Source organism: Geotrypetes seraphini, chromosome 10, assembly GCF_902459505.1.
Source record: "Geotrypetes seraphini chromosome 10, aGeoSer1.1, whole genome shotgun sequence".
NCBI classification, from domain to species: domain Eukaryota; kingdom Metazoa; phylum Chordata; class Amphibia; order Gymnophiona; family Dermophiidae; genus Geotrypetes; species Geotrypetes seraphini.
In genome coordinates this window covers 18,801,750-18,813,148 of record NC_047093.1, presented here as the reverse complement: position 1 = coordinate 18,813,148, position 11,399 = coordinate 18,801,750, and the positions used below count along the sequence as shown (strand labels likewise).

At 41.0% G+C, this 11,399-nt stretch overlaps 1 protein-coding gene across 1 annotated transcript; it reads right to left on the bottom strand.

The window, feature by feature from the left end:
* Positions 1–2,367: 2,367 nt before the first annotated feature.
* DDX5 (DEAD-box helicase 5) lies at positions 2,368–11,257 on the bottom strand. Its single transcript, XM_033962077.1, has 13 exons — positions 11,042–11,257; positions 9,751–9,916; positions 9,271–9,367; positions 9,052–9,185; positions 8,543–8,608; positions 8,306–8,447; positions 8,061–8,221; positions 7,621–7,793; positions 6,849–6,959; positions 6,130–6,191; positions 5,979–6,038; positions 4,554–4,772; positions 2,368–3,823 (listed from the first exon to the last, which is right to left on the bottom strand). Exons 1-13 carry the CDS (start codon positions 11,083–11,085, stop codon positions 3,426–3,428), a joined length of 1,833 nt encoding a protein of 610 aa, XP_033817968.1. The 5' UTR covers positions 11,086–11,257; the 3' UTR covers positions 2,368–3,425.
* Between the last annotated feature and the right edge of the window lie 142 nt (positions 11,258–11,399).

Sequence of the window (11,399 nt, the reverse complement as noted above, 5' to 3'; positions counted from 1 at the left end):
CTCCTCTAAAAAAATGTGGGGAGGTGGAGGAAGTGGGGGGAGGGACCCCGCTCGAGACCCGCCGGGTTTGACACCCCCAAGGTCGGACAGACCCCCAAACAGGGCCCGCCCAAGCTCTGTCCGGCCAAAAACAGGGACTAGAAACCCCCTAAACAAATTCCAACAGCCCTACCAAGGGAGATGGGTACAGATCACTCAACACCTGCTGGATACTGAAAGAAGACTGATGTAAATAGAGAAGGGAGTATATTATATACTGTCCCACAGTTTTGTTTTCAGTCTCCACCTGCTGGTCATGATTGGATATATACCCATTCGTAAAGATTAACCTCTACTGGTCTGGAGAGTGCTAAAGAACAGTTTAAGAATCCTGGTCTGTCTCTACCTGCTGGCAGAGGAGCATAAATCTATCTATTCTGTGCCAGCCTGGAGGCATACTAAATTAGACTAATTCTAAGAGGGACTGCACAGCCAATTTGTACTGCTGATTGAATTCAGTATGCTCTCAGTCTCTACCTACTGGTAGAGGAGTATATACTCATACTTCTGTACTGGTCTGAAGGGACACTAACATCTTTTCCACTTGATCCATATGATCTAAGTGTTCTTCAATGCAAAGTCCATGAGCCAATAGCAGTCCCTGGCAACCTCTCTACCAGCGCTGCTTGATTCACATCGATTCAGTTTGGTGAATTTGATGTCTGGAAAAAAACTTCAACCAACAGCCCCCACTGAGACTTCACATACCTATCTCCAGGCCTCCTACAGTAGAGGCAGCACTCTGACTAGGAAGATCACAGCCTGCCCCGCCGAGGCCTTCCATGTCAGTAATGACACAGCAGAGGGAAGGCCACACCACACTCAGCCCATTCAAAGCCAGCCACTGCTTTGGGAGGCCCAGAGGTATGTCAGGTCTTACAGTGGGAGCTAGTAGACAGTGGGGGAAAAAAAGAAGTCTTGGATATAGCTGTGGAAGGATCCAAACAGAAGCTAGGAGGTTAAACTATATGCTTGATAGAGAACATATTTGGAAATGTTCTTAGGATATCAAAAAGTCTGAAGGTGAGGTAGATGTCATTGATACACTGGTCAGCAGTATATAAATCTTACAAAAGACATTTGGTGAAGTTGCCATACTGAAGGTCCATCATGCCCAGTATTGTTTCCAACGGTGGCCAACCCAGATCCCAAGTAGTAAAACAGATTTTATACTTCTTATTTATTAATGAGCAGTGGCTCTCCTTCAGCTCATGTGGCTACAAAGTGACCTCCCTTTAAGTGGAGATAATTATTCATCCTGATGAACCATGGACTTGAGAGATTGGCTTATATTTCTTAAAGCTGGTACAGGACCAGATTCAGCAAGGCCGCTAATGAGCCTAGGACTTCTAAAGGAGCTATTTTCACCCAATCTGACCATCTAATATAATAAAACCCTAAGCACGCATGCACACTCTTACCTGTGTGTTCTGTTTTCCGTGAGCTGTAGGGCCCCACTGACAAGTGTGTATGCACACTTCTACTCCCTATCTGTAAGTTTGCCACTGTTGCCTCCTCCCCCATACACCCTTTCCTGGCACACCCAAACCCCCATTGACCCTCCCACCGTGAGACAACTGTCAAACCTACAGGCTCCAGCAGCAGCTGCATCACCCTAAAGACACTGCTTCGCCGCCTTCCCATGCTCTGAATTCCTCTGCCAGCATCTCTGATGTCAGAGACGCAGCAGAGGAATATCAAGAGCACAGGAAAATAAATGGGGAGGGTATGCTTCTGCTGCTACTGCACAGGGAAGTGAAGTGGGGAGGGAAATGCTGCTGATGAAAAAGGGGGCTGGGGCTGAAAGGGAAAATATGGGAGAAGGGGGCTGGGGGGGTAAAAATGGGTTTGGAGCTGGGGCTGAAACTAGGGGGACATGTGAGGGAAGGAGGCTTTACTAGCACCCATTAATGTAACAGGCTTAAACACTAGTATATCTATACAAGGATTGGGGAGATCAGATCTTCATACTTAATCATATTTACTTTTGATATCTGAAAAACATTTAGACATCTATATTCCAATTTTACAAAGCCAGGATATGGAAATCTAAAACTGAAGTATGTCCATATGCAAGAATATATGGTCTGAATATTAATGTCCATATTTTGGCTCCTCCCAAGTGATTTCAGACAAGAAGGAATATTTTTGTCCAAGACAGATGTTTTAGACCTGGTACTTGGTTAAGTACAATTACAAAAAGGTGCTCTTATAAATCCTGCCAACAGAGCTGCTCAAAAGCAAGTCTCCCTCCCTCCCAAACTGTAAAACCAGCAAGGAACAGCTTCAGGAATTATGGACAGTGCTAAGGAACAGCCTAATGGTTAGTGTAGGTTCAAATTCTGCTTCAGCTTTTACTGTACATTTGAAAAATAACATGACAGCAAATAAAGACTTGTACAGTACAGCCCATCTAGTTTGCCTGACAACTGAAGACAAAGGTAATCACAAAGAACAAATAGAGCTTCTCAAAAGCAAGTCTCCCTCTCTCCCCCTCAACTGTAAAAACAAGGAACATCTTCAGGAATTATGGGCAGAGCTAATAGCCTAATGTAAGTTCAAATTCTGCTTCAGCTTTTTCTGTACATTTCAAACACAGTAACATGAGAGCAAATAAAGACATGTAAAGGGCCATCTAGTCTGCCTGAAAACTCAAAAGAAAAGGTAATCACAAAGAACTGAAGTAGAATTTGAATCTATGGTCTCCTGTTCTCTGCAAGGATATTCACATGCTGCCTATACAATGTTCATAATTTGGAAATGTCAGTTTGTAAAATGGATGTTCATGCTAGATAGCACATTTCTCATGTATTTTAAAGCAGGCTTATCAGATTATTCTAAAATATGAGAACTTGACATCCATGTGCAACAGTAGTTTGGACTTCAATATACCGAGTTGAGGAGGTGTTGCCCCATGGCTTGGAAAGTTGTTTGCACCGTACCAAATTAAGAAGGGGGAGATGTCATCTAGTATCAGGACACCAAGTCATCCTACATCCATCCATTTGTGTACAGGTGAGGTGTGAAGAAATCTCTTGAATATGAGGGATTACCAAGTTATAATATGCAGACTTAAGAAAGTGAAGAGTCATAGTTCAAGTTATGGTCTTTATTAGAAGGCCATGCACTGCCTTCATTACAGTACTTCAAATCACTGTACATTTACTTTCAGTGAAAACACTGGCTGCATTTTCTAGTACAAAAACTAAAAATAGTTCAGGAATGTTGAGAAATCCAACTTAAATAGTGAAAAAAGTGCACCATAATTACTGCTGCACTGCAGTCGCTTCTGCGTTTCCATATACGCTTTTCTTAAATAACTATCTTCCTGGTAACACAATATAAAGAGCAATTATGAAAAAAACATTTTACATGTATCTCTAACATTACTGAGGATATCCTGTTGGCATTGGATAGCCCATCATTGGAGTAGTGGTAGCAGCAGGAGGAGGAGGAGGAGCAGTATTGGCAGTTGTTGCAGGATATGAGTACTGCTGTTGGGCCATACCATTCATCATAGTTCCATATTGTTGGTTTGCATCATAACCATTCTGATAGGATGCCGTTTGATTTCCAGATCTGTAGTTAGACTGCATGCCTGCTGTACCGTAGTTTCCATAGGCATTGCCGTTATTATAGTTGGGAGTATTGTAAGCACCATTCTGAGGTTTTGAACCATAGCCTCGGTTATAATTTTCCCTGTCTCTAAGACCACCACCAAACCTCTTGCCTGTAGAGTATCTGTCACGACGGTCATCCTTCATGCCTCTACCCCTGAATCGACCTATTAGGGGGGAAAAAAGGAGAAAACTTAAGTACAGACTTCTCATGTAGCTTTGCAATATACTGTCATTAAGTAAAGCAGAGTGAAGGTCCAGAAAGAAAATAAACTTGTCTTGTGAATTTCAGGAGTTAAGAGCCTGAAAAGTGATAGAAAAATGCTACAGGATCACCTTGATTTAAAAAAAAAAAAAAAAAAAACCTGCAAGGCATCTCCATCTAAAAGCTCACACATTATCTTGCTCAGCTAGAAATGTGGCTGATCTAGTGCCAGCCTTTATACACCTAGCCAAAGTAAATCTTTACCCATCCCAGTGTTGAGATCACAACCACCCTATGTTGGTTGGAGGCTATGAGTTTGGTGCCTTTTTTGCAGCTATGTACACAATGCTCTGAGGACCAACTTGACTGCTTGGTTGGGGGGAATTCTTCCTTCACAAGTGTCCCAGACAACCCAGGGTGTTCTGAGTGAACAGGACTTCTGCATGGCAGAATGCATCCCATCAGCTATTAGACCAACCCCCAATCCCATAAGCCACCTGTAAGGAAGTGTGCAAAAGCTATTTAAGTTAGTCTCCATGAGTTCCCATTAGTGAACTGATCCCAATATCAACCATGGTGACTAAAGCTTCCTCTCAAAAATTTCAGCTCAGATTAAAGGTAGCTTTTCATGAAGGGTATACAGGCTCAAAACCTATAAAGTCTTACAATTGCATGTATAGTGGTTTTCTTACCTCTGTCTTCAATTAGCTGTAGCAGTTTTGGGTTGATTGCCTGGTTAGCTTCCCGAAGTACAGAGATGAGGTCGCTTACTTGTTTTACATTGTTAGGAGTAAAGAAAGTATAAGCTGTCCCTGTTTTGCTACTACGGGCAGTTCTTCCAATTCGATGGATATAGTCCTCTGAGGAATTGGGGTAGTCATAATTGATGACAAATTTCACATCTTCCACATCTGTAAAATTGTTGCAGTGTGGCAAAAAGCAATGCATGATGTTTTGCACACCACAACAGCCAGACCAAAAACACAAATTAGAATCAAGTATTTCTAAGAAGCATAAGGGCTGCAAAGAAGATGATTAATTGCTCTTCCTATATTCCTGCAGAAGCAGATAACTCACACTCAGGTACCCATCTTCACCCACCCTGTGATTTTAAACCTTACCATAAGAAGTTTGAATTCCCAGTCATCAAGTTACCCTACAGATAAGTCAAGTGACATCTGAATGCTTCTCTGCAGTTGAGCCACGAAAGCTCTCAGCAGCCTCTTCATGTGCTCATTTGAGGACCAAAATGGATAAGGTCCTTCCTACACACTCAGAAGCCAAAAAAAAAAAAAAGGCCACACTGCTTGTCTTGCCAAGACCTTACAACCGCAGCTGCAAGAAAACATACCTATCCCTAATAATGCCATCAAAATGTTTTTATGCACTGAGTCTTGTCTAGGCAAGCGCTTCCAAGAAGCCAGGGTTCACTTGAATGTGTCTCTCTCTGGCAGGTCTCGACATGACGACTATTGTACAAGGTGAGGGAGGAACTTGAACTTGTCAGACATGTATGGAGGTCGCTGCTTTCCTGCCCCACTTGCTACAAGAAGGGCAGAAGGTTCTTCACCCTTCTATATAACTCATGTGCCAGTACTCACCAATTTGTACAAGGCTTAGTACATTTTAAAAGCTGCTCTCTCCGTTTCCAACTTGGGAAAAATGAAACTTAATGTTTGGATTTTCTTCATTTCAGCAAACTCACCGAAACGCAAAACCCACAGATCACAGCACACGATGTACACAGGTAGCAACAGCGCTGTACCATGGCAACAAGCAAAACATGGGATAAGGAAATCAGGGCAAAGCGCATTCTTATCTGAGAGAACAGTTTCAAGGTAGTGATTTTTAAACGTCTTTGCCTTTGGAAGATTACTGGCACACAAATGTTCACAGCTTTTCACCTCTCTATTCGACTGGAAGCAGCCAGCCGATCATATCCACTAGTCCTCCATCCCCCTCGAGTCCTCGGATTGTCATGCCTAGGCCTTGCCACAAAGACTGCACCTTTATGTGGGAAAACTCAGAAAATATAGAGGTTAAAGAAAGCAGTAAACTTTCTTTAAAAATGTTTAAATAGAAGAAAAGCTTCCAAGATTTAGAAAGCAAATACTAACCTAACCCTCTTGATGCAACATCTGTAGCAATCAGGATAGGCGCTTTACCATGTTTGAATTCTGAAACAAAAAAATAATTTTAATGGTTCTATTGTTAATTGTTTTATTTATTTATTTATTTTTAATCCACAAAATCAATGGAATCAATTACCACTCAGAACCCAGTCACGCTCCTGCTGACTCTTGTCTCCATGAATGCCCATGGCTGGCCACCTGAAAAGGAACAAAACTAGTATGATAACTATACCCCAGTGGAAAACCTGTGGTTTAATCTCAGTATCAACAGTAAACAATTTACTCAGTGGTCTGTGCATTGTTAAGTCTTAGGTGCATTAATTTCTTACTATGCTCCAAGCCTTGGAAGCCTAATACTATTTATTTCTATAGCGCTACCAGACATACGCAGCGCTGCACAGAATCACAAAGAATAAGAACACAGTCCCTGCTCGAAAGAGATTACAATCTAAACAGGCAAGACAAACGGGATGTCATGCATACAGTTAAGGGGAACGGTTAATCAGTGGGCTGGGTTGGAGGGCAGAGGAATAGGGTTAAGGATCGAAAGCTATATAAAAAAATGTGGGGTTTCAGTCTGCTTTTAAACAAGGGAAAGGAAGGGGCTTGACATATAAACTCAGGTAATTTAAATAGATGTATGATCACAGTTAACTAGGACAGCTCCAATGTTAAAAAACGAAAACAAAACTTATAGCCCACTTAAACCTAACTAAGCAGGTTCCAAGTACACAAAAAATAGTTACATAAATAACACATTGTCCTACTTTTCCATCTCAATTACTCATAAAACACTTTTAAAAAAGGCTATTGAATAGTACGGTAACATGCATATAAGTTATGTACTACATTTACCCATCTCTTCTCATCCGTCGTGTGAGATCGTCACATCGCCGTTTGGTTTCTACAAAGACAATGGTTTTGTTTTCTTTTTCACTCATAATTTCTTCCATTAATCGAAGCAGCCTTAAAACAAAAGAAATCTGTATTCAGATGTTGAAAACTGTGGCGCACTAGAACAGGATGCATCATGAAAGTTTTAGCCACAGTATTCTGGATCATGGACTAATCTCCCCTGCCAGGTAAACCTAGCTGCTGCTGGTCCTTTATTCATATTACAACAAGTGTATCAGAAAAATACATATAATCTTATAAACACACACTTGATTTTCCTTCATGAATACTTACAATATATCATTTATATTCATATTTTTATAATGTTTTAGATAATATGTAAATCATTTAATATGTATGACAAATATAAATAAAATAAAAAAGCCCCCCAAGCCCTCCCTTCCTATTTCAGAAAATCTAACCTAATACTTCAAAATGCATTAATTCATTCATACATATTGAGGTAAATAAAATAACAACCACCCACATCTCCACTTAACAAATCTCTTAAGGGAAAATGTTATTAATCATTAAAAAAATCAGCTGCTGCTGTCCTAGTGTATGAAACTTAATATTGAATAAAAGCCCAAACTGAAGCTCCTAAAAATCTAGACTTCTCCCACACAAGCTAAATTTAAGTTTTGTATATAGTTAGTTGTCAGAACTGTTAAGAAGCAATTCCTATTTCTACTATTTCAAGTAGTATCACTACAGTTTATTAACTGCAACTTACTTATCATCCTTCTCACCATCCTGGCATACATCCACAATCTGAAGAATATTGTGGTTTGCACTCAGCTCTAATGCGCCAATGTTGATGTGAACATAATCCTTTAAAAAGTCTTCAGCAAGCTGTCTCACTTCTTTGGGCCATGTTGCACTCCACATCAATGTCTGTCTGTCAGGCTAGAAAAGTTGTTAGAATTAATATAGTTAAGGAGACAGTATGTATTTTGTCTTAAACATGTCATGTTAAAAATAGCATAATTAGCATTGCAAAGCAGTGACTGCAAAACCCAATATAGACTCTGCAAAACCCAATATAGACTCATATTAATCTAGGCTAGTTTACATATTCAATAAAATTAAGATTTACAGTATTCTGAAAATAAGTCTGTTCACAAGTCTTAATTTAGAGACTATTCTGGGGTTATATAAAGTTTAAACACTTACTCTGATTTGGTCCACAATTTTTCTTATTTGAGGTTCAAAACCCATATCAAGCATTCTATCAGCTTCATCGAGCACAAGGTAAGTACACCTTCTAAGATTGGTCTTTCCAGCTTCTAAAAAGTCTATCAGTCGTCCAGGAGTTGCAATGCAGATTTCAACACCTACAATTAAAATTGGTTTGTAAATACACCAATAAATACCAACTATCCTCCCCACCACATAATCATGCAAAGAAATATCTTTACCTCTTTCTAGATCACGAATCTGTGGTCCCTTTGGAGCACCTCCATAGATGCAGGTTGATTTCAGACGGCATGCCCTACCATAGTCAGCTGCCACTTGCTGAACCTGTTGAGCTAATTCTCGAGTCGGTGCTAGTACCAATACCTGCAAAGAGCAATAGAGCACCACCGCTAAATGGAACAGCCTTTAACCTTTCAAGGTCATGAACTCAAAGCTGTACTAAAAATATTTATACTTACAATTGGTCCATCCCCTCGTTCCAGAAATGGTTGATGGTTTATATGGACTATACCAGGCAACAAATACTAGTTTTGGGGGAGGAGAGAAAAGAAAAAATTACACAATTCTTTCCTATGTAATCCTTCTAATTATCAAGAAAAAGGGAGGTGAACAAGCTATCCAGGCCAAACAGCAACCCGCTTTAATAGCAATTTTTGGTTTCTACTTGAAATGAACTAGCTATTTTTAAGAGTACTTAAGACTACATTTAAAGTAGGCTACTGGTCCAGACACCACTGGTAATTAAAATTTTCAAGATAATAAATACAGTTCTACTAAGCCTTCATAACAAAACTATGTTTTACAAATTTTTGCTAGTACCTTCTCAGAAAGGCAGCTTAAGTTCAAGCTCTAGAGATCTGCTCAAGTACTTAAGAGCAATTAAGAGTTTAAGTTACAAAAAAACAAAAAACAAAACTGAAGAACTGCTATTCTTCCCACAACTTAAGCCTATGAAATCCACACTTACAGAAAGAGTTTTTCCCGATCCTGTTTGTGCTACGCCAACCATATCCAGTCCACTTAACGCAACTGGCCATCCTTGTGCCTGAATAGCTGTTGGCTCAGTGAAATTCTGAGACTTTATTACATCCATAAGGTTAGCTGTTAAATATAAGAGGAAAAAAAAAAGTTACTCAAGTTCTACATTATATTAATTATGCTACATATCTATCAAAACTATGCTTACCTGGAAAATTTGCTTCAAAGAAATTTATAACGGGTTTAGGGCAGTTATGACCCCTAACTGTGATCTCCTTGCCTCTTCTGTACTGCTCAACTTCTTGCTATAATAGTTTAAGAAAAGAAATATCAACCTTTTACAGAACAAAAGTACAACACCTCATTTAGGTAGCCTTTCATCCTACTTATGAAAGAACATAAGACATGCTATTTCAGTGTTATTACATGTTCAAATGCCACCCCCCTTTGAGAGAACAGCAGTATTCTATACAGGTTTTTCAAGCAGGGTGGATATTATAAACAAATACCTCATGTTTCAAGGCTCCAATTATAACTACAGCTCCAATCAGATTTACATTTCAAATAGGCCAATTTGTTTTAACTTTTCAGAACACCCAGATATTAAAAAGTTGCTCACAGCAACTGGAAAATACAAAATATTACTGTTGTATAATGGCAAAGTCCTAAAAGCCTCCCCAAAACGTACCGGTGTGAGTCTAGTTACATTAGGATGCTCCTGGTAAAAATTCTTCTCGAATTTGGGGAGCTCATGCAAGTTCCAAGTTTTCTTCACAAGTCTCTCACCAGGGTTTCCAAACTTCTTTCCAGGTGGGGGTCCTCCTCTACTCCCTCCAAAGCGAGGCCCGCCAAACCTGTAAGAGATCAGAACAGAAATCCCTTACACAAAACCCATTTCCACCCGATTTTATATAGAGGTTGTCTTGTCCACTAAGAAATAAATAAAGTAGCTCAGCTAAGGCGCCCAACAAGCTAGCAATTTTTTTTTTTTTTTAAGTAGACGCATTTCCCACTTAGACAATAAGATTGTAGATCGCCCCCTTATTTTTGTTTTCAAATATTTATTGGGAATTTTAATTTGTTACAAAAAGATTCATAAACAAGGGCATAAAGAAACCTATACATGCTTGTATGTAATAAAGAAGCAAAAATTTTTTTTGAAGAAAATAGTTCCTAAATTACGAAAGAAAACGGTCTGTAGTCCTCCATTTTGATTCTTAAACGAGTAAGGGCAGGAGGGTCGGGGGCTTTGATACCAAAACGAAAGTGGACACCCTCCCCCCCTCCTAGGTTGGCAAAAGATTAAGACGAGGCTTGGATAGACGAAAAGCCACAACGGCTTTAAAAAAAAAACAATGGTTTCCTCCCAGCCCTGGATTCTCGGAAGAAGCCGGCCCAGCGCTTCCTGGTAACGGTGACGTAGGACTTTTTTTTTTTCTTGCGTCTCTTCCCTCCACCCCCCCCCCCTTCCTTAACACCATTTTCGATTGCGCCACGTTTTTCCCAGTTGCCATTTTCTAGCCGGCGCTGCGGCTCGAGACAAAGGGCGCGCGCAGCCGGCATTTTGTAGTGCAGCTTTCCCAGCGGCCGCCGCACGGCGCCCGAATCCCTTCCACCCCCCCCCCCCCCACTCCGGCATCCATTTTAGGTACACACGAACCGGCAAAAAAAAAAAAAACCCCGCTAAATCCGCGCTCCCGGACGAGAGAACGCGGAGAACCGAGCCGCCTCCCTTCCCCTCAACGATCGCACGCTTTCGACCACGAAGCGATCCGTTTCCGGAACATTTTTTTTTAATGTTAAAAATCATTCTTAACGGCATTCCATCGCTTTTCGTATAAACACCGAATTAGTCTTGTTGGGTTGTTTGGTTTTTTTGTTTTTTTTCTTTTAAACGGCGCGCCGCCTGAAGATTCCGCCCGACAAACGGTTAAAAAAAAAAACCCCACCACCCGAGCGCGCCCGCGATCACCACTTACCCTCGATCTCTACCACGGTCTCTGTCGTTTCCATATCCAGGCATGGTTTGAAAAGACGAACGCGTGGTTAAACTTACGGTTACTTGAAAAACAAAAAACGCAACAGCAAATAAATTAAAAATGAGGCGCTTCGCTGGTGAGAAACTGGAACTGGTTGAGCGGGGGATGAGGAGAGATGCGCGCACCTCGGTGACCGGCTTTATAGAGAAAGAAGCCGGGTCCGCGCCTGGGGGATGAGGAGAGCGCTGCACTGACGTCACCCGTATCCATCCGCCTCAATACAGATCGGGCGCGGCCCCTCCCCCTCCAGGGAGAAGGCCGGTCCGGGGTTAGTCTTTGTTAGCTTTTTGTGTCAGAA

What these genes read in the sequence shown, in the direction of transcription:
- DDX5 (XM_033962077.1), bottom strand. Translation starts at nt 11,085, where the DNA reads ATGCCTGGATATGGAAACGACAGAGACCGTGGTAGAGATCGAGG. An exon ending in AACGAGGGGATGGACCAATT is followed by an intron (nt 8,448 to 8,542) that starts GTAAGTATAAAT and finishes TGCTCTTTGCAG; the next exon opens with GTATTGGTACTAGCACCGAC. An exon ending in GATGGTGAGAAGGATGATAA is followed by an intron (nt 6,960 to 7,620) that starts GTAAGTTGCAGT and finishes TTTTGTTTTAAG; the next exon opens with GCTGCTTCGATTAATGGAAG.